At 39.9% G+C, this 23476-nt stretch overlaps 1 protein-coding gene across 1 annotated transcript in view; it reads right to left on the minus strand.

The window, feature by feature from the left end:
• Positions 1-23476, minus strand: part of sntg1 (syntrophin, gamma 1) — a 187396-nt gene that overhangs the window by 13754 nt on the left and 150166 nt on the right. Inside the window, exons 14-16 of the mRNA XM_055151904.1 lie at positions 17068-17139; positions 11222-11374; positions 7750-7842 (exon numbers count right to left, since the gene is read on the minus strand). Of these exons, the coding sequence (XP_055007879.1) occupies positions 7750-7842; positions 11222-11374; positions 17068-17139 (318 nt within the window). The remainder of the gene's footprint in view (positions 1-7749; positions 7843-11221; positions 11375-17067; positions 17140-23476) is intronic.

Consider the following 23476-nt stretch of genomic DNA (forward strand, 5'->3'; position numbering starts at 1 on the left):
AGCCAAGAGCTGGTCTGAGCTGTTAGAAATACAGCTTAAAGTTGTTTGGCTTTTAAAGGGATCATTTCTATGAAGTGGGTATTTTTGAGTTATCTTCCTAATAGAAGCAGCACGTTTCAATTTTGGAGACCTTACTGTAGAGTTTACTGCTAGTATGTCCTGAATCCTGACTATGAAGCAGGCAATATCAAGGAGAGTCTTGCACAGAGACACAACAACAGCAACAATGGCACAGAATGGCAGCCTTGCGTAAATGAGGCTACAGTTTTTTCGAAGCCTTTTTAAGTGCTGTTATTAACGTTATTATTCATTCACATCATTAGTGGTTAATATAAGCTGGGTGAAATGTCTTGCCTTAGGATACAATGACAGAATTGGTGTGAGGAGGATTTAAATGGCCCATATTACACTATTTTCAGATGTACTATTTTTTACTCTTTGTTATTATATTATATTGTGATGTGTGAGCAACTGTGTCCAAATAATTTCCCTTGTGGATCAATACGATTTGTCGAAGGAAGTGTCTAAGATCTATGTTATAATGTTGTTTCCTTGTCAAAAACATACCTGGAGTTTTGTTTTGTTTCATTCACACATGTTTAACACACAAACTCTGTATATTTAGGCTGAGTTCTTCTCTGAAACTGAAAACATTCCATGCCATGTGGTAATACAGGACCTACTCCATTGTGTTTTTTAACTAGACACACCTCTAGAATCATTTGGCTAATTTCAGCCCTGCAATTGCCCATCTGACCAAAAGGTTGTGTAGTAGAGACCGTTTTTCTTGCAATCTTCGTCTCATCTCGGCCTTGACCGCGTTTGGACTCGGTCTTGAAGAAGCTTGAACTCGGTCTTGTCTCGGTCTTGAAGAAGCTTGGACTCGGTCTTGTCTCGGTCTTGAAGAAGCTTGAACTCGGTCTTGTCTCGGTCTTGAAATGAACAACTCCTTTGATGTTTTCCAGTCAGGTTTTAGAGCCCACCACAGCACTGAGACTGCTCTTATCAAGGTGACAAATGACATCCGCCTGAACACTGATGCAGGCAAAGTCTCAGTCTTGATCCTGTTAGATCTGAGTGCTGCTTTTGACACTGTCGATCATGGGATCCTCTTACAGAGACTAGAGGACTGGTGGGCATTTCTGGTACTGTACTAAACTGGTTCAAGTCCTATCTAGAAGACAGGAAGTATTTTGTTGAAATTGGAAACTGTGTCTCAGATGACATGGCCCTGACCTGGGGTGCCTCAGGGGTCAATCCTGGGCCCCCTGTTGTTCAATCTCTACATGCTGCCATTAGGCCAGTTAATAAGCAGCAATAACGTGTCGTACCACAATTATGCAGACGACACTCAGATCTACGTCTCTCTGGCAGCAGGAGACTATGGACCAGTGGAGTCACTTGGTCACTGCATCCAACAGATCAGTGTGTGGATGCAAAACAACTTTCTCCAGCTAAACTCTGACAAGACTGAAGTCATAGTGTTTGGTCCACAGAAACAAAGGGACAGTGTCAGCAGTCACCTCCAGTCTCTCTCTCTAAAACCTTCAAATCAGGCAAGAAATCTAGGGGTAATAATGGACTCAGACTTGAACTTTAACAGTCACATAAAATCAATAACATCTGCAGCCTTTTACCATCTAAAAAACATAGCAAAATCAAAGGTTTACTGTCTAAATCAGACTTGGAGAAACTTATCCATGCGTTTGTCTCCAGTAGTTAGACTACTGTAATGTCTGCTCACTGGTCTCTCCAAACGAGCTGTGAGACGCTGCAGAACATCCAGAACGCTGCAGCTCGGGTCCTTACTCGAACTAGGAAGTACGAGCACATAAGTCCTGTGCTCAGGTCTCTGCACTGGCTTCCTGTGCCTCAGAGAACAGACTTTAAAGCAGCTCTGCTTGTGTACAAGTCTCTCCATGGCCGAGCACCAAAGTCATCTGTGACATGTTAGTGTCATATGAACATCTCGCACTCTGAGGAGCTCAGGGACCGGCCTCCTGCTGGTGCCCAGAGTCAGACTAAACAAGGGGAGTCAGCGTTTCAGGTTCATGCAGCTAAAACCTGGAACAGTCTTCCTGAACATGTGAGACAGACTCTTCTGTGACGCTGTTTAAATCCAGACTCAAAACATTTCTGTTTAACTGTGCATATAACTGAAAGGTTTTCATTCCGCACTCTTCTCTCTTTTTTAATTTTAATCTCATGATTATTTATGTTTTGATTTGTTTTTATTATGATTTTAATGTATTTCTTATTCTGTAAAGCACTTTGAATTACTTTGTGTACGAATTGTGCTATACAAATAAACTTGCCTTGCCTTGCCTTGCCTTGAAGAAGCTTGAACTCGGTCTTGTCTCGGTCTTGAAGGCGCTCAGACTTGGTCTTGTCTCGGTCTTGAAAGTCTTGTCTCGGTCTTGAAGGAGCTTGGACTCGGTCTTGTCTCGGTCTTGAAAGCGTCTTCGGACTCGGTCTTGTCTCGGTCTTGAAGGCGCTCGAACTCGGTCTTGTCTCGGTCTTGAAAGCGCTCGGACTCGCTCTTGTCTCGGTCTTGAAGGCGCTCAGACTCGGTCTTGTCTCGGTCTTGAAAGCGCTTGGACTCGGTCTTGTCTCGGTCTTGAAAACCCTCGGACTCTGTCTTGTCTCAGTCTTGAAGGTGCTTGGACTCAGTCTTGTCATGGTCTCAAGGTCACTTGATGAGTGATAAAGTGGAGATAGTTTTTTAAAAATGACATAAATGTGCCAAAATAACAGTAAAATACAAATAAATTTAGAAAATGACAAAGGTGGTCTCGATCTGGTCTCGGTCTTGTCTCGGTCTTGAATTTTAAAAGTCTTGGTCTTGTCTCGGTCTTGACCCTCTGAGGTCTTGGCCTTGTCCTGGTCGTGGAACCCTGTAGTCTTGGACAGGTCTTGGTCTTGACTACAACACTACCAAAAGGTAAAAAGTAGTTATTTACTTGAAAACTACCACTTCTTGATATCACAAGGTGGAACAGAGCATTTTGTGAATGAAGCAAAATACAACTCCATGTATGTTTTTGAGGAGGTAACAGCATTATAACATGGCTGAAAGTTCACAAGAGTCAGTTCTGCTTAATATAGAACTTCTAAACTTCTGATCTTCAGGTTGTGGCCCCAAGACTTATACAAGACTAATGCATTGTTATCAAGCCAAACTACTTTGTCACTGCTAATACTTAAAGAGGGAGGATACTTTTAAGGATGAAGGCAACGTTATCCCAGTAAAATGCACACAAAAAAATAAAAAATAGATTACCTTATACACTGAGAAGTAAGTGTGTTTTATTTATAGATCTGTCTTGCACTTAACTCAGAGTAGCTTGGGTCTGAACCAAAATTATTTTTAAACAGCTCATATAAAGTTGAACATCCTCCATCGGCCTAATGATACAGACTATTATTTTACATACTTTAGCCTTTATAATCACATTTTACTAGCCCCATTTACGGCCGGTTTGATCTCTGTGACCTTCTGTGCTTTCCAAATCCAGAGTGTACTTAAAACTTTGCAAGGAATAAATTATCTAAGTGCAAGTATCTTACAAAATACTGCTCCCTTTGAAATAAAATGGCTGTTTGAAGTAGAGCTCCTCTCGGCAGTTATAGATTATAGATGTAAGCTCTTGTGTTTTTGCAATTGGATGATAAGAGGCATTATAGTAGTGGGCCATTACATCTTTGGGATATTTCTCTTTCTGTTATGTTTTTCTATCTAAACTTTGTCATTTTTAGTTTGACATTTTTGCTGGGGTGAGTGTGAGTGTTTGGAGCTAGCTACATAAACAAGATTTTCATCCAGCTGGTGAAAAACTTAGTTGGAAAAGGAAAAAAAAAAAGCAGATTTAGTATTGAGATTAGAGATGATTAAAGATGTTTTTTAAAGGTCTTATATTTCGCTGAACTGACTCTTGTGAGCTTTAAGCAATGTCCTCATGTTGTTATCTTATCAAAAACATGTTTGACTAATCCTTTAGTGTTCATCTGTCTACATCTCCAAAGCTCAAAATTCAGATGTACTTTGCCTACAGGTCGGCTGTAGTTTGGCTATAGTTCACCTGTAGTTTACCTGTGGTTCAGCTGTAATTTGACTGTAGTTCGGCTATAGTTTGGCTATAGTTTGCCTGTGGTCCAGCTGTAGTTCACCTGTAGTTCAGCTGTAATTTGCCTGTACGTTGACTGTAATTTGGCTGTAGTTTAGCTCTAGTTTGCCAGTAATTTGTCTGTAGTGCAGCTGTAGTTTGCCTGTGGTTCAGTGGTAGTTTGCCTGTAGTTCACCTGTAGTTCAGCTGTAATTTGCCCATAGGTCCACTGTAATTTGCCTGTAGTTTGGCTCTAGTTTGCCTGTAGTTCACCTGTAGTTTGCCTGTAGTTCAGCTGTAATTTGCCTGTAGGTCGACTGTAATTTGGCTGTAGTTTGGCTCTAGTTTGCCTGTACTTCAGTTGTAGTTTGCCTGTAGTTCAGCTGTAATTTGCCTGTAGGTCGACTGTAATTTGGTTGTAGTTTGGCTCTAGATTGGCTGTAGGTCGGTTGCAGGTTTGGCTCTAGTTTGTCTGTACTTCAGTTGTAGTTTGCCTGTAGTTCAGCTGTAATTTGCCTGTAGATTAGCTGTAATTTGCCTGTAGGTCAGCTGTAGTTCGGCTGTAGTTCAGCTGTAGTTTGCCTGTAGTTCAGCCGTACTTTCCCTGTAGGTCGGCTATAGTTTGGCTGTAGTTCACCTGAAATTTGCCTGAAGGTCAGCTGTAGTTTGACTCTAGTTTGCCTGTAGTTCAGATGTAGTTTGCCTGTAGGTTGGCTGTAGTTTAGCTCTAGTTTGCATGTAGGTCGGCTCTAGTTTGTCTGTAGTTTGCCTGTAGGTCGGCTGTAGTTTGCCTGTAGTTTGGCTCTAGTTTGCCTGTAGTTCAGATGTAGTTTGCCTGTAGGTCGGCTGTAGTTTGGCTGTAGTTTGGCTCTAGTTTGCCTGTAGTTCAGATGTAGTTTGCCTGTAGGTCGGCTGTAGTTTGGCTGTAGTTTGGCTCTAGTTTGCCTGTAGTTCAGATGTAGTTTGCCTGTAGGTCCGCTGTAGTTTGACTGCAGTTTGCATGTTTGCCTTTACCTTTTGTTTAGTAAAGATTGGCAATAACAGGTCTGAAATCACCCAAATAATTCTAGTGAAGATCTGTTTTAAGTTTTCTGTTTGAGAGAAGAAATCTAAATAAATATGTATGATTTGTGTGTTTAACATGTGTAAAAGAAACAAAACACATTCCAAGTATGTTTTTTGACGAGGAAACAACATTATAATAACAGAAAACAGCATAATATGGACCCTATAAATGTAGTCTACTTATGCATGAAGTCAATTACCAATTTATCCTATGCATTTCTTATGGCTGTCATCACATAGAAAATAGAATGCAAAACAAGTCCTGGGGCTGTTTCTACATTATATATAGTTCTGTCATTACATAAATACAAGATTAATCACAATCAAATAGAAGTTTTGATTTGACTGGACACAATTCGCAAAGGCTGCAGTTTTTGAAGTACCATAATTTCAGAAACGCTCCGGTTCTGAAGTAATTTTCCATTAATTTTCTCATAGGCTTTTCGAAAATGAAGAGTTCAGGCAAAAAGCACATTTAAAACTCAAGATTCTGCCAAATGCTTTAAAGGTGCATTATGTAACTTTGTGGTTTCTGTCACCTGCTTGTTTATATGTTCTATGTTGAATGTTTCTCAGTATGACATTAAACAGCTCTACCTTATATTTATTAAATTACAGGTTGTTTTAAAACTCAAAAATACAAGAAAAATAGGCATTGCGACTGTGTGTGGGCATGCCTCTCCGCAGATCTGACTTGTAACTTGGTCTGGTTTGGTTTCCATGAAGGTAGAAAAGTTTCCATACAGTGAAACATTCCAGACAAAACCATAACATCTCCATGAAGAAAAGTATTTGATGGATCCTTCACCATAAAAGTTACACAAAGTACTTGGTAGTTTATAAAGTTTCAGAAAAAGATTTAATAATACATCAAATTATAGGTCTTGTGGTCATTAGTTACCTGGTAGCGTATTAGCCTTGAGCAAGATTTCAAATTTTTAATATTAACTTTTTTCTGAAAGTCTAAAATTTATGAGAAATTTACTTCAGAAACCAGAATTAAATTTTTTATTAAAACAAAAACAAATCTCTATTTTGAGGGAGCTACTCTAGGATCTTTGGTTCTAAGCAGCTGGATTACATAGACAAAGCTAACCTGAAGTGAGAAACCAACACTGACAACCGTACAACTATTGTCTTTACTATTGTTCAAAGGGTTCATTAGCTGTATTCAAAGCACAGAAAGCATTAGAAGCAATATTGGGGAGTAATCTGAATGCCATCCAGTAATGCAAAAAGCCCTGTGCACTACTCTTGTTTCTTATATCAATTTAGGCTTGTGCTTTGATGTTTAAAAGCATCAAGAATTTTAAAAGAACAATGACGTAGGAAAAACAAGTCAGCTACTCCCCATAAACTAAAATACTCCATACATAAATCTGTCTCTATCGCCAATTCTCTTGTTTAAATGCCCTATATTGCGCAGTTTTACGATGTATGTTATAATGTTGTAGCCGGGCAGGCGCCACCTAGTGCCTCCACTCTATTTGATGTCTCTCCAGTGACTAGGTCAGCAATCTGAATACACTAGATGGGTTTTAAGAATCCTGGAAGTTGGAGACCGTGCACCAACCAATCAGCGAAGAGCTGTGAAGCCATGATGTCAAACTCAAGCACCTGTCTGGGTCCTTTTTGTGGTACAGCACAACAGCGACTCAACACAGAAAAGCGGTTGAGATGGATGTAGACGAAGACATACATTCTGTGATCGAGATCGAGGATTTAAAGCCTGAACAAAAAGAATGTTTGGTGAATTTTATCAAGGGAAAAGACGTTATTGCCCTTCTTTGTACGGAATTTGGCCCATTATATATGTCACGACCAAACAGCACCGATTGATTAAATAAAAAAAAGTACCCGCCTTCCATCAAGTGAAAAAATCTTAAGGTCAGGGCGAGGTCAGACGGCTGATCAATCAGTCTAATAATGTTGTTTCCTCATCACAAACATATCTGGAGTTGTTTTGTTTCATTCACGCATGTTTAACACATAAACTCTGCATGTTTAGGCTGAGTTCTTCTTTCAAACGGAAAACACTGTTCCATCTTGTGATGTCATGTGGTAATACAGGAAGTGCTCCACTGTGTTTTTAAACTTCACACCTTCACTCGAATCATTTGGATCATTTCAGCTCTGGCATTGCCAATCTCCACTGAACTAAATGTAAAATGTCATTGTTAACTTGAAAACAACATCTTCATTACATCACAAGGTGGAACAAAGCATTCTGAGTTTTGGAGATATTGACAAACTAATAATAAAGGGTCACTCAAACGCATGTGAATGAAACAAGACACAACTCCAGGTACGTTCTCCCATCTAAGTACTAACCAGGCCCGGTCTTGCTTAGCTTCTGCAATCTGACGAAATTGGCATTGACAAACAGCATTTCAACCAGAAAACAGACTCATTTCGTGTGTATAAATTCAAATTATTCATGAAAACAGATCCTCACCGCGCCACAACAATACATTCAACAATATCTAGGTATTTTATCATGTCCTGGAGAAAATTTGATGTTTTTTGCTTCCATTGTCCCGGTATTAACATGACCCAAAGTGCTCCCCTTCTCTTCACTCACCTTGGAGGCAGCGTCGAAGCACACAAAGCCCATGCTGAAGTCTATTGTGAGCCCCATCAGGTGACTCTCCATGATGCACGCGTATGTCTTACACTGGACAACACAAAGACGAAGAGACGAAGATGTTATCACAAAGTACACAGTGTTATATGGTAGTTTTGTCATAACAGAGTTTGAAGTGCCATATATAGCTACAGAAAAACATCAAGATAAAGGATCATGTTGAAAGTACTTTATACTGTTGACATGATAACTCTAAAACAGGAAAGTGGGACTAAACCAGGACTTAAAGGAACTGGTAGTTTGGAATTTTGGACATAGGACCTCATTCCCTAATGAGCCAGAGTGTTGGAGACGTGTGGAGACACTTTTTAAAATATTCCATCCAGTCCTTGTATTTGCAGAGGTCGCTGGTGCTAGGCTAGTGCATGTCAATGACCATAGTTAGCCTCACACTAAAAACAGTTGCAAATCTATTATTGCACCAGAATATTGATGTGAATACCTGTGTTGATAGAATCATTTTAGGAGTAAAACCATCCTTGCAGTTGAAGGATTTATGTCTGAGCAGCAGCAGTGGGTTGTACTTCCTGATAGAAAGCTTGGCAGCAGTGGACTGATATTTTACCGGAAAAGTAAAATTCCGCTGCAGCTGAGAAAATAGTCCCTCAACATGTGACGACTCATTCAATGTAACGTTAGTTTTATTTTAAACATTATTCTAACAACACAGACATTTACATCGAGAGTCTGGTGTAATAATAGATTTGCTTCGAGTGTTTTGTGGAGTGGGTAAAACTGTTTTTAGTGTCAGGCTAACTATGGCCATTGACATGCACTAGCCTAGCACCAGTGACCTCTGCAAATACAAGGACTGGATGAAATATTTTATTGAAGTCCTATGTCCAAAATTCTGGACCCAAAACTAAACCTGAACTAGACCAGGACTGAACAAGGACCAAAAAAGTCTCAAACCAAGTCCACATCAAGTTTTATTTTGAAATTCTGTAAAAATCTGTAAAAATGTATGTGTCTTGTGTTTTACTTCCTGTTGTATTGATTGTTTGCCATGCCCTAATGTGTCTCACCTTTTTTTTTTTTTTTAGTTCCATTTTGAATTTTGGATTTTCGTGTTTGGTTTTACTTCTGGTCTTGTTAAAGTTCTCAGGAAAAATGTTTCAGTCCTGCATTTTGGAGTAAAATGTGGGATCAATTCACACTTTTTTTTTTTTACATTCCGTATGTGTTCATGCAGAGTTGATGCCTTCAGTGAGAATCCACAATATAAATAGTAAATACAGACTTTACAACATTATATTTAGAAATTAAATTAATTTTGTCATCTTATTATATAAAAACTTTGTGTGCTTTCTTCTAACAAGATTTAGACGATTAGACGAAATGCAACAAATTTTAGTTTTTTACAATTTGTCTTAAAAGAAGAAAACACAACATTTATATTACAAACTTTTTACTTTTGAGAGTGAAAGTTCAAACTCACAGTAGACTTTCTGAACTGTCTCGTGCTGAAACGTGATTCTCTGGTCCTCACTCAGAATTGTACAACCACACTGAACCCCTCCCTGATAACGCCAGCTAACTGCGCTGTGTGTTTACATCTTTGACTGTGCCAACGCTGTAGAAAATAAGCCCAGCAGCATGAAATACCTCTTAAACAGTGCGCCTGATATGAGTCTCGCTGTGAAACGTGCTCCTCCGTGTGTTTATGGATTTAACAACATCGAGGACTACAGGAGATGAGACTGCAAAACTTCTGCCACTGTCAATAGTTTTTACTGTTACCATTTCATTGTTTTCCTCTGATGAGTAACACCAGCGCGCATGACAGAGCTCGTATACTAAAGTTATGTGTGTACAATAGATAGAAATGGATGTAGGTAATGTGCTCGCTGTTCCAGATAGGAAGTGTTCATGGGGGCGCTTCCAGCTCCATCAACTCTACATTGAAAAACTGTCACCTCTCTGTAGCTGCTGCAGTGAGCCTCGTTATTTTGGTCCTAAAATGTTCGTATTAAAGGGACAGTCCGGAATTTTTGACATAGGACCTCATTTCCTAGTGAGTCAGAGTGTTGGAGACGTGTGAAGATACTTCTTTAAATATTTCATCCAGTCCTTGTATTTGCACAGGTCGCTGGTGCTAGGATAGTGTATGTCAATGGCCATAGTTATCCTGACACTAAAAATCTATTATTACACCAGACTATCGATGTAAATGTCTGTGTCAATAGAATAATGTGTTTGAAATAAAACTAACCTTGCATCGCAGGAATTGTCGCATGTTGAGGGAATTTTACTTTGCCGGTAAGATAGGTGCTAGGTGATGTCACTCCGGTAGCCAGGCAGGCGCAACTTAGTGCCTCCTCTCAATTTCATTTCTCTCCAGTGACTAGTTCAGGAATCAGAATACGCTAGACAGTTTGCAAGAACCCAAGAAGTTGTAGACCGCACACCGGCCAATCAGCGAAGAGCTGTGAAGCCATGACGTCAAACTCAAGCGCCTGTCTGGGTCCCTTTTGTGGAACAGCACAACAGTAAATAAAGCGGTCGAGATGGATGTAGACGAAGTCAGACATTCTGTGTTGGTAGTGATTCACGAGATCGAGGATTTAAAGCCAGAACAAAGAGAATGTTTGGTGAATTTTATCAAAGGGAAAGACGTTATTGCCCTTCCTCCTACGGGATTTGGCGCATTGCATATGTCACAACCAAATAGCAGCGATTGGTTAAATAAAAAAAGTACCCGCCTACTGTCGAGACCAGTTTCCATGAAGTGAAACTGACTGATGGCTCAGGCTATCAGTCCTCCGCTGCCAAGTTTTCTATCAAGAAGTACAACTCACTGCTGCTGCTCAGACATAAATCCTTCAAATGCAAGGTTGGTTTTACTTGTAAAATTATTTTATCAACACAGACATTCACATCAACAGTCTGGCGTTATGATTGTTTTGCTTTGGGTGCTTGACTGTTTTTAGTGGCAGGCTAACTATGGCCATTAACATGCACTAGCCTAGCACGAGTGACCTCTGCAAATACAAGGACTGGATGGAATATTTTAAAAAGTGTCTCCACACGTCTCCAACACTCTGGCTCACTAGGAAATAAGTTCTTATGTCCAATATTCCGGGCTGTCACTTAACCCACCCTGCATGATCCTGGTGTTCTTATTTTGCTGCTTTATACGTAAATAAATTCCTTCTCCTTTTATGGAACTGGCTCCAAATTCGCCCTTCAGCCTCGTGAGCTTCATTTGATTGGAGCCAAATGCTATACGTGATGTCACACTTGCTTAGTCCACTTCACATGAGAAACTGTGCTGTGCTTTGGCCAACCTGCACTTTAAGAACTTTCTGTGCTTGGACACGATTCGATAGGTCTGCTCACACTAGCCCGTTGTAATTATAATTATCATGACAGGGCTTCTGTACGGGCTGGCAAGAACATAAAGAGTCACCTGTATCCTCTCCACCTCCAGGAAAGTGGCCATCTGGAAGGCCTTCTCCCAGGTGAGCAGCTCACACTCAAGCTCCACGCTGAAGAACAAGTCCTCCCCCGTCTCCGTCTGCACGCTGAAGCAGTGACGCCTCTTATCCACCAGGTCGTTATCCTGAGAGACGAGAGGGAGGGAACGACGGAGAGGTGAGAAGAGGAGAGAGAGGAGGGGAGCGAGGGAGGAGAAAGAGGGGGGATGGTTAAGGAGCGAGAGAGGGAGGGGTGAGAGGCAGAGACAGAGTGGGAGTGGAGAGAGAAGGGAGAGGGAAGAAGAGGGAGAGAGAAGGGGGAGAGAAAAAGAGAGCAAGAAGGAGGGGAGAGAGAAGGGACAGAAAGAGTGAGGGGAGAGTGAGAGAGGACATAAAGAGAGAGAGAAAGGGGAGATTAGAAAGGAAAGAAGGGGAGAGAGTGACAGGACAGAAAGAGAAAGCGAGAGAGGGGGATGATAGAGAGGAAAGGGGGGAGAGATGACAAAGAGAGAGAGATGGGAGAGAGAAAGAGGGGACAGAAAGAGAGAGGGGAGATAGAAAGGAAAGAGGGGGAGAGAGCGACAGGGGACAGAAAGAGAGAGAGGGATGATAGAGAGGAAAGAGGGGGAGAGAGGGAGAGATGACACAAAGAGAGAGAAGGGGGAGATAGAAAGGAAAGAGGCGGAGAGAGTGACGGGACAGAAAGAGAAAGCGAGAGAGAGGGATGATAGAGAGGAAAGAGGGGGAGAGATGACAGAAAGAGAGAGAGAGGGGAGAGCGAAAGAGGGGACAGAACGAGAGGGGAGATAGAAAGGAAAGATGGGGAGAGAGTGGCAGGGGACAGAAAGAGAAAGAGAGAGGGATGATAAAGAGGAGAGAGGGAAAGATGACAAAAAGAGAGAGAGAGGGGCGAGAAAAAGAGGGGACAGGAAGGAGAGAGAGGGGAGAGGAAGGAGAGAGGGGAGAGGGACAGAAAGAGAGAGGGGGGAGATGGGAGAGGAAAGGAAAAAGAGGGGGAGAGAGTGGCAGGGGACAGAAAGAGAAAGAGATAACAGAGAGGAAAGGGGGGGAGAGGGAGAGATGAGAAAAAAGAGAGAGAGGGGAGAGAGAAAGAGTGGACAGAAAGAGAGAGGAGAGGAAGGAGAGAAAGGGGGGAGAGGGGACAGAGAGAGAGAGAGAAAGGGGACATAGAAAGGAAAGAGGGGGAGAGAGCGACAGGGGACAGAAAGAGAGAGGGGAGAGAGAAACGGGACAGAAAGAAAGAACAGAAAGAGGAGAGAGAGGGGAGAAAGGGTGTAATTATAGGAAATAGAGAGAGTAGTTTGCAGATGTTGTGAGTAGACGTATAGGCGGTGGAGGAGAGTGGTCTGGAGAGCACTCACGGGATAATGCAGCAGAGTTCTGAAAGCGAGGCTGGATCTGTGATTGTTGAAAATGATTATGGAGTCGTGTGCGTTGTTAGAGTTATAAGAATGAGAGGTCATCATTCTCCATTTTGCTACAGAGACCAATGCACTATTCTATTACTACTCTGTCCTACCTAAAACTGTCACATAAAGTTGGAAAACTTTGTGGGATAGAAACACTTACGGGGAGTAGAACTGAATTTTAAAGCCTCACTGCGTAACTTTTAAGCAAAACAAAAACTCAATGTGAGATGTTTTTATGTTTTTATTGCACTGAAAAACTTCACAAACCTAACTTGTAAGTAATTAACCTGCTCCAAAATATTTTTTTTTTTACTAGGAGTGAGATGAGACACAAGATTGGGTTCAGGAGAATGAGATGAGATTTTGACATAATGAATAAATTATGCTTTCTTGTTCACAATTTTGGCCTCAGATTTTTTTCTTTCTGTATTGTAGCTCTGCTTTTTAGAACTTAAAAACTTTAATATTGTTGTCACTGTAGCTCTGCCTTTTTGGACTTAAAAACTTTAATATTTTAGTCATTGTAGCTCTGTTTTTTAGAACTTCTCCTGAGGTGTGGCAATTTTGTCTCCTGAAATCTTGTCCCATCCTTTTTGTGTACAGAAAAAAAAAAAATTGTCTGAGTAATATTTATTAACTGTAAATACTGAGTAAACTTAGGCTACGTTCAGACTGCAGGGCTTAACGCTCAATTCCAATTTTTTTCTGAAATCTGATGTTTTTGCGAGGTCGTTCACATTTCCAATTAAATGTGACTTGTATGTGACTCCAGTGTGAACATTAAACGGCCCAAAAGTGTCCCGCATGTGCACTGGAGACACGATGACGTCAACCGCAGCGAGCGTGCTCTGTGTTTACGGAAGTTGTCCAAACATGGATGCAGCATTGAGCACCTGGAGATTTTAAAAGTTCCTCTCGTTTTGTGGTGTTTCGTGGGGCAGTGGCAGCAACGTCCGTTGAAAGGAACGTGTGGATGTGGAGACGGAGCCAAGAGTGGTGAGTGGTGATGTGCTTCGCTTCAGTGACACACAGTTCATTAACAATTTTCGCCTACTTCAGTGTAGAATAGTGACGTTTGTGGCTTGTTGATAACGTGTAGGTGGGATGAATGCGCTTTGGCCGTTCACACTGAAGTCGCATGTCAAAAGATCTAATATGTATCGGTTTTAGGAGCACATATCGAAGTGGCCTGGGTCGCATTTGAAAAAATTGGATCTGTGTCGTTCAGACTGTCATTAAAAGATCAGATACAGGTCACATAGAAGCCAAAAAATCGGATTTGGGTCATTTCAGTCTGCAGTCTGAACGTAGCCTAAGTGTCCTACATTTAAAGGTGCACTATATAACTTTGAGGGTCCATCACCTGCTTGTTTCTATGGATATGTCACTGCTCTGACTAGAATGTTCCACAGTATGACATTAAACAACCTTACATTAATTTTACAAGTGGATTTTATAGCTCAAAAATACCTAGAAAAACAGGCATTCTGACTGTTAGCGGATTGCCTCTCCACAGATCTGACCTGTAACTTGGTCTAGTTTGGTCTCCATGATGATAGAAAGGTTTTATTCCATACTGTGAAACATTCCAGACAAAGCAATAATATCTCCAAGACGAAAAGCATTTGACAGACCAGAAAAAATGCACCTTGAACAACAAAAACCTGAAAATGCTCTTTTTAATTCATCTAATTTTCCTTACTGCAACAACACTGCAATGGTGTTTTGCAGCAGAGCAGAGCAGTTCACCATCTTTTTGTGTCTGCGTTTTGATTTCATAAAGGAAGTTTTCTCGAAGTTTTCAAGGACAACCCAAACAGACTTTTCCATAATTTAGTTGTGGTGTGGATGAAGACAGAGTGGAGGCCAGCTTATGCACTGCTCCTGTCTCCTCTTGGGAACCGCCAGTAACAAGGAGCAAGTGGAATAAATGTGTTTTGACTTTTGCAATTGATTTCCACCCAATTAGAACTTAAAACAGAGCAAAAACAAAACCACAAGTTAACTATTACGTGTCTTTAAATGCTCGGCTTTAACCCCTCTACATTAAGAATTCTCCGATACAGATTTTAAGATAAATAAATGGACTCCAGCGTAGCCTCAGGTCCTTAATTATTTGACTAGAATCTGACCTAAAAAACTCTTACCTAGAAGTCTGTCCTGAGGCTGCAATTAAATCCGCTCATGAAATGCAACTGATGCATAATTCACAATGTCCAACACTAGACTGGGTTATTTGAGTTGAAACTTGAAATTTCCCATCATCAGACAGCCTTGTTTTTCCTCATTTAAATGTCCTATATTAAGCAAATTTTACTTTTAAGCTTTAAGCCATGTTATAATGCTGTTACTTGATCAAAAACGTACCTGGAGTTGAGTTTGTTTCACACAGCTCTGAGTAATCCTTTTTTTACTCTCTGTTCCACCTTGTGATGTTATGAAGCAGTAGTTTTCAAGTTAACAGCTACCTTTTTACTTTTTGTTCAGTAAAGATTTGCAATTCCAAATTATTCTAGTGAAGGTGTATGGACTTTAAAAAAACAGTGGAGCTCTGTTTGCATCATAAATATGCAGAATTTGTGAGATAAACATGTGTGAATGAAACAAAACACAACTCCAGGTCTGTTTTTGATGAGGAAACAACATTATAACATACCCTATAATACCAAATGAACGCTGAGTCTAATGTGTTTAAAAAAAAAAAAATTATCAAGGAAGAAGATGTGACCACTGACGCTGCAAGTTTTTCTTTTCTCTTGTTTTGTTTTGCTTTGTTTTTACATCTTTGACCACACTGTTGATCGCCATAGCCCTGTTGCAATGAAAAAATAAAATTACGACTTAAAATTTAAACATTCTGTGGTAAAATATGCAGAGGAAAACTCGGGAGAAGCAGCCGTGAGACGTTTTTCTGTCGACCCAAAGAAAGTGAAAGATTGGCGAAAAAATAAATCTGACATTCAGTGTAGGTCTGAGGAGAACGGCGAAGGGGTAGGTTGAGGTAGGAAGAAGGATAGTGAGGGGGTTGAGCTAAACATGTGGGAATGGGTTACTAGAAAACGAGCACACCACGAGAGAGTGTCCCGCAAAATGATCAGGGACATGGCGAAACAAATGTACGCCACGGTGAGTGATAGCAAAGATGAGGAGAGATAAACAACAACAGCAACATCTTCACTTGCAGAAGACGTACAACTATTGCCCAGAAGGACGCAAGAGAATAGATGCATCAAGAATTTCGGACTTCCGGTCATTGGGCAGTGCATACTGGGAAGGATTTTCCAAAAAAGTGAGCATCAAACTGTCATGTTTGTTTTCCCAGTGGGATGCGTCTATTGACAAAGCCAGTCTTTTCTAGTCTTTTGAACCATATCGCTTTTGTTTCTGGTTCTGATATTGTCATACAAAATGTTTGCTCCAAACTCAGGATGATTTAGGTAGTCAAAGGTTACCTTTTTTGTCCTTCCTGTAGATCAATACTGCCCATCACCTTCGCCTTTCACTATTTTTCAATTCCATTGGGAAGGGAAACAGTTTGAACGGAGGTTTGCAGTCACACAGATCTGATTCCCTTTTGCATTTGTGGAGTTTGCAAACAAATCACTCGAGCCGTTTTCTGGTGTTAGGACATCCAACAACCACACAATTACGATGTCCGAATCCCAAAACTAAAATATGACAATATCAGAACCAGAAACAAAAGTGATATGGTTCAAAAGACTAGAAAAGACTGGCTTTGTCAATAGACTGCATCCCACTGGGAAAACAAACATGGTTGTTTGATGCTCACTTTTTCGGAAAATCCTTCCCAGTATGCACTGCGCAATGACCGGAAGTCTGAAATTCTTGATGCATCTATTCACCGAGAAGCTGGTGAAGTTTGAAACTTTTTCATCCCGAATCATAGACAGGGTAGCAAAGTAGTCGCCAGGCCATAGGATAACAGCGATGCCTCCTCTGAAGCATGCCGTAAAAACTGTAAATTATAGTCATACTGGCTTAAAGAATTTGAGTACCATATCTTCCCAGTGTTGCTGAGGAAGATTTTTGTGACAAAGGAATTAATCAGCTGCTCCAAACTGCCGCCTGGTCTCAAATAAATGCCTGGTCTGTTAAGTGATTGAAACAAATAAACACCCAGGCTATTATTTGGTATTTTACGATAGATCAGAATATAACGTAATATGGCCCCTTTAATAATGTTGCCTACTATTGTTAAAACATTTCCTATGTTTAAAAAAAATCCGACTGGCTGACACCACTTCCTAGCAGTTTTGTCTTTTCAATTGAGTGCCATTCGTGGTAATTTATAGCTTCGCAAATAATGAAAAAAGGACAAGAAATCAATCTGTTTTGACCCTGACCCTTCAGATAAATTGCGTTTGACCCGCGTAAAGCCCAGCCCTCACCTTTAGTATCTTGCACATAATTTCGTAGACGGTGAAGCTCTTCTCCGCTCTGGTCCAGTCCCACGTCGTCACCTGGAAGAGGCACAATTTTTATTTCATTTTTTATGGCGTGACACTGGGCAAAACTCATTATTCTTCTATTTTTATGTTTAGGGTCAGTATGCTCTCTTAAAGCGACCATGTTGTGCTATTTTTGGATCTGTGTTATAATGTTTCTTCTTCAAAAATAACCTGGAGTTGTGTTTTGTTCCATTCACATGTTTAACACACAAAGCCTGCATATTTAGGCTGAGTTCAGGAAGTGCTCCATTGTGTTTTTGAACTCCCTACACCTTCACAAGAATCATTTGGATAATTTCAGCCCTGGAACTGCTACTCTCCTCAAAACAAAGGGTAAACAGTCGCTGCTGAATTGAACACTATGACTTTATAACATCACAGGGGGGAACAGAACATTTTCAGCTTTGGAGATGTAAACAAACTAGAAATGCAAATGTGTGAATGAAACAAAACACAACTCTGGCTTTGTTTCAGAGGAGGTAACAGCATTATAACAAGACTTAAATCTCACAGGAGTCAGTTTTGCCTAATATCGGACCTTTAACAAATAAGCTTTCAACTAGAACAAAAAGGTCAGTCCAAACACATGAAGATGTTTGACTATTTCACTGAATCAACTTTCATGTATAGGAAATGACATTTGACTTTGACATTTTTTTCCACGCTCTTGCACAATTTTGAAGGATTGTACAGATTTCTTTTAAAAGATCAAATCCTGAACTGAATCAATGGGCGCGTAAAATAGCTTCGGCTGTCACTGAAAATCCACTCTCTAAAAGTTCTGTACCTAATATGGATAAAGAAAGTTGGAAATGCCTCTATTTATATTGCTGATATACATAAATAGTGAAAACATGTGCAATTTGGGGCATTTTTACACACAAAATGCCTAATTTTAACTACAAAACGTTTAAAAGTTAAAACAATTTCTCACCATACTATTAACCCAGTAATCAGTAATTTACATAACACATTTCAATTTGAAATGCACAAATGAATACAAAAGACAGTAAATCATCAACAGAACAATGAATAAAATAAAATAAATAAATAAATAAAAGACACAGAGGACCACACAACTATCGCGGTGTTAAAAGCCAGAGAATAAAAGTGGGTCTTTAGACGAGACTTAAAACACTCCACTGTGAGGGCTGTTGGGACGTGGGGGGACAGAGTGTTCCAGAGTTTGGGGCTGGCCACAGAGAAGGTCCCGTCCCCTCTGGTTTTAAGTCTGGACTTAGACACCATGAGCTGGAACTGGCCCTCGGACCTCAGAGCGAGCACGGGGGAGTAAATCTGGATGAGATCTGAGGCCTGCTGTGAGGTCAGTCCATTCAAAGCTTTAAAAACAAATAATGAAATCTTAAAATCAATTCTAAATCGAACAGGAAGCCATTGAAAAGATGAGAGGATTGGTATGATGTGCTCTTGTTTTTTTGGTTCCTGTTAAAAATCGTGGCGTGGAGTTCTGGACTAACTGCAGATGGGAAAGTGCGTTTTGAGAGATGCCTGTGTAAAGTGCATCGCAGTAGTAAAAGCATGCACAACCTGTTCAAAAAGATTAAAAGATAAACAAGGTTTGACTTTGGATAAAAGCCATAAATGATAAAACCTTGATTTTAAGATGCCGTTTATCTGCTCATCGAATTTAAAATCACTGTCTAGGGTGACGCCAAGGCTGGTGACTGTGGGACGGACGTGATCTATTAAGGATCTCAAGTCAACGAGGGAGCTACCAGATCCAAACAATGTCACATAAATTTAAGTTTTTTCCCCATTCATCTTAACTCTTTCAGACTGACGGTATCATATGATACCTGGGTATATGTTTTAAATAACCGCGCATAACTTTCCAACCATAACAAAACAGAAACCTGAAAAAGTCCCTTGAAAAGTTGCAGCTTTCCAAGCATATTTCTGGCATTATCGTACGTCATACACATGCTGTGTGAAAACAAGTGTCCAATAAGAACTTTGTTTTCCACCAAACGCATGTGCTCCATCCATTTTGATTGGTCCAAAGTTTGCCAAAGAGTGTAGTTAGTTAAAATGGTTGACTACTCTGAGTGTCTGTGTTCGTAACAATTGAAAAATCCTCTTTAAGTGCAGTTATTTCTCAAATAAATGGCAAATTATGCATGTTTGTCAGCGTGTAATTTTGCATCCCTTGCTATTTTTATTTAAAAGGGATATTTCACTCAAAATGTACAAATCCAAATAAACACCATGGAAATGTAGATAGTGATGTGGCTCTGTGCCCTGGACCTGACATGAGCCATTTCCATGACTGGCACCAGGAAAGTCATGGGGCCTCTGCACTTTAGTTTTTTGTTTTGAGGATAATAAGGATATTTTTTAGTTTACTTACAGACTTGATATTTTGCAAGTTTGTAGCTAAGGCCCTAAATTAAACATTTTTCATGTCCAAAAAGTTGTTTATACGTGTTTGCTGTGTGTTTTGTATGAAAGAGTGTGAATTTTATTTTATTTATTTCTTTTTTCATTTGTATTTCTGGTCCTATAACTTTTATTACAGCCACATGACACAACTACAGCATGCAGTTTGTGAAATAAAAGTTTGTGTTGAAAAAAGGGGGAGTTTTAATAGCAAAATTAATCCAGGAGAGGACAAATGTACTAAAATTGCCCTTAGGTCTTGAAGGATTCAATTCTGACACTGAATTACTCACAATACTGTAACAGAACAGTGCTCTCTAAAAGTCCTATTGATGTAGATCCGTGCTATGCTCTGCGATTGTGGCACATTTGAATTGAGTTTGCACATATTGATGAATGCAGCTAAAGTCCCTCCGGTATTAGCAGACGCGCCATGACATATTCCGTTAGCCTGTCGTAGCATTAGCATTTTCCATTTGTAGCAGCGGAGCGAGGCCACTGGAGCTATCCATCCATCTTTTCTCATCTCCACTGGCCCGGACAGCTTATCCCTCTTGTCATAATCACTTAAGTGGCTGGCAAAATGTAAACACTTTTAATGATCTACATCAATCTGAGACGAGATCGATGCGCCGCAAATGATTATGAGTGAGCTGCTTCCTACTTTCTCCCCTCGAGCGGAAAAGGAGAGAAGAAGAAAAATGGGTGACGGAGAGGGGATGTGCCGGTGGGCTGCTGTAAAGTCTGGGCTGTTGTTGAGCGCGTCAAGGTGGTTCACTATCTCCACTTGTATTCGTGGATGTAAACTAGCTGTTCTTTAGCATTAGCCGATCGAGCGGTTACCATGGTGGCACAACGCAAACGCCAGAAAGAAAAAACAGAGAAAAAACACAAAACTGATTTAAACAACACACTTTCAGGAACCTGTGATGAATATAAACGCTCATGGTTCTGTTTAGGAGCTTGTGACTGTGATTTCATTTGGGAGAAACTTCAAATCAGCTCTTTGTGGTCCGAGGAAATAAGGCTATGTCTGAATGACGTCTGAACAGAAGAGGCAAAAATGGAGTCGCGTCTTCACTTTTTATACCATGTTTCGACAAGCGTTTTCAGGAGGAAATCTGCGAGCATACGGTGACGCAAATGTGTGTGGAATTCGATTGGGTACGGTGTCAGGCGGCTCGGTGGTGACGCTAGGTGGTGATGTTTGTGACGTAAACGTGTACGCGACGTGAGCAGTTTGGCGTCTTGAGCAGTGTAGACGGTAGGGGTGTGCAAAAATATTGAAATATCGATATATCGTATCGTTTAATGTAATGATACAGTATCGCTATCGTGGGCTGCTGTATCGATATATCGCATATTGAGTATTATTTGTGTATTTTACTAAATTATTTTGTTACAGCGCGACAGTTTTGTTGTTTGTTTAATGGAAGGAAACTCATTCACACAGCAAAAAAGTTAGTTAAAATGAAAATTAAGAACATTTGACTTTATCTGAGTCGACTCTACCAATGGAATAAGTGTTTTTCTAAATTCAAGCGACATTCAATTTCATTTCTTAGTTTAAGGGTTGCTGTTTTTCTTTTTTTAAGTGTAGCAAGTTGTATTTTCATATTTTAAGAACAAAAAAATCGTATTCCGCTGATAGATAATTTAACTTGTCAAGTGGAATTTACTCAAATCATGATAAAACTTTCTTAATTCAAGTCATCTTAACTTGGCTAGAATTAATTTTTGGCAGTGCATGTGACACATTTGACATTTTTACAGTTTTGAGGATTAAAATGTTTTTGTTTCATATTCACTTTGTACAAGAAGTGGTTTAACAAAAACTTTTAGTAACACAGACATGATTTAGCCTTTATTTTTATTGAACGGTATCGAATCAATTTTAAATATATCATATCGAATCATAAGTTCCCTGTATCGAAATATGTATCGTATCGTGACCTATGTATCGAGGTATGTATCGTATCGGCATCTTCCCAGCCCTAGTAGACGGAAACGCTACAGAGGAGCGTATTCAACTTTTAAACGATACGATACAACGATAAAATATTTTTTCGTTTTTACCCGTGTAAACAGGCCCTAAAGCTCAAATTTTCAGACAGAGCAGGGCCTACAATTAGCATCATACTCCCAGGGAATATTGATGACGTTAGCTGCAAAGTTTGGATTACAATATTGGAGTTATCGAGAAGGAGGACACTGGGTTTGGGGCGAAAAAAATGACAATGTTTGTACTTTGTAACTGCGATTTCTTTTGGTGTTTGAATTGAATATTACAAATGTGTGATATTATGTGTAAGGATGTGCAGTTAATAGAATTTTGATCGTGATTTCGTTTTGTGAGTCAAACGATCTCCAAACTCATATAATCGAGTAGAAACAAACTTTTATTTTGGGATATTTTTAATATAGAGATTGTAGAACAGCTGGATATATAGTTTATTTTGGATACTTTTATGTTTTTCTATTTCATGTTCAAAGTATATCTAAGGTACATATTTTTAGCCTATATTTATTTTCCAGTCTGAAAGTTTTATGTAAGTTATCAATAAGAAAGTGTTTTTTGTTTTTTTTTAGCTGAATAAATGCATTGTTTAACTAAAAAATAATTGTTCGAATAATCATGATTTCAATATTGATTGATTTTTTCCATAATCGAGCAGCACGGTCAGGGGTCTGGAGTCCTCATCAGGGGAATTTTTGACAATTTACAATATTTCATTGCATATTAGAGGTCTACTAAGCCATAGCTCAATAATATAAACCAGTGTAGCCTATTATTAGCCTGTTATTTTCCTGACAGTGTCTATGTCCCCTGTCCCCTGCTTTGATAAAGCCCACTTTTCACAGGCAGTGATTCAGAGCAGGACGAACACAGACTTTAGCCTTTATCAGGACGTCTGAACACATTTTTTCCTGCATTCATCCTGTATTTATCATGAGGTACCGCTGCTGAAGGCCAGACTATTCCTGTATACCATGACCACAGCGCGGTTACGTGCGTCTGAGTTTGCGACGCTACAAACTTTTTCATCTAGGATTTATGAACGTATCTCTGCTAATATGAGGCCACTTTGTTGAGTGTTGATTTTGAGATGAGAAGAACTGCGTCATGATCTGCGTCAACCTCTCTACAGCAGCTAATGTGCCTTCGTAATAATACGCTTAATAAATGTAGGTGCATTTCCTGATCAAAGGAGCGGTCTGAGCCCTCGCTGACGGGAAGGCAGAGTTTAGACGCACGGTGCTGGAGAAGTGATTGTATCCAAGGAAGTAAGTAATAAGATCTTATTGTATGAGATTGTATCTGATCAGATGAGTAAAGATTGTTGCCAAAACTGAGATGAGTGTCCCAGCTGTCAACCAAGAGAGTCAAAATCCTGGACATTTTGGCATAATTTAAAAATTCCTCCTGGATGTTTTTGGTCCCAAAAGGAGGAGATGTCTGGTCACCCTATGCAAAGTATCAATAATGAAAGAAATTGAGCTATTTAAGTTTTGGAGTACAATGTTTTTTTTTATATTTCCATCACTCAATTTCCTGCTATCAAAATACTGTTACTTTCATTTCTTTAAATAAACCCTTCTAATCTGACTTGTCTGACTTTATCTCCCAAAGAGACTATCTGACATCAGCTGTCCCTCTGTTGTTATTACCTTCGAAGCTCTGCCAGCTCCTCCATCTTCTCTTCTTACTTTGTGCTCTTGCCTCCAAACTAAGAGGTCCTATATTATGTGCTGTTTGGAAAAGCGAACACATTCTAGTATTTTTATGAATGATTATGTGCATGTTTTAATAATAGGGTTTCACATTTTAGCACGTCAAGGAGAATTGCCAAAAAGACTGAATAATGAACTGACAAACTAAATCAAGCATGTATTTTTGGAACATGTTTGCACAGATTTAAACTACAGGGACAGCAGTTTTTAGGCAGAATAG

Source organism: Boleophthalmus pectinirostris, unplaced genomic scaffold (genome assembly GCF_026225935.1).
Source record: "Boleophthalmus pectinirostris isolate CB_2022bp ecotype Guang Dong unplaced genomic scaffold, ASM2622593v1 HiC_scaffold_16, whole genome shotgun sequence".
Lineage (NCBI taxonomy): Eukaryota > Metazoa > Chordata > Actinopteri > Gobiiformes > Gobiidae > Boleophthalmus > Boleophthalmus pectinirostris.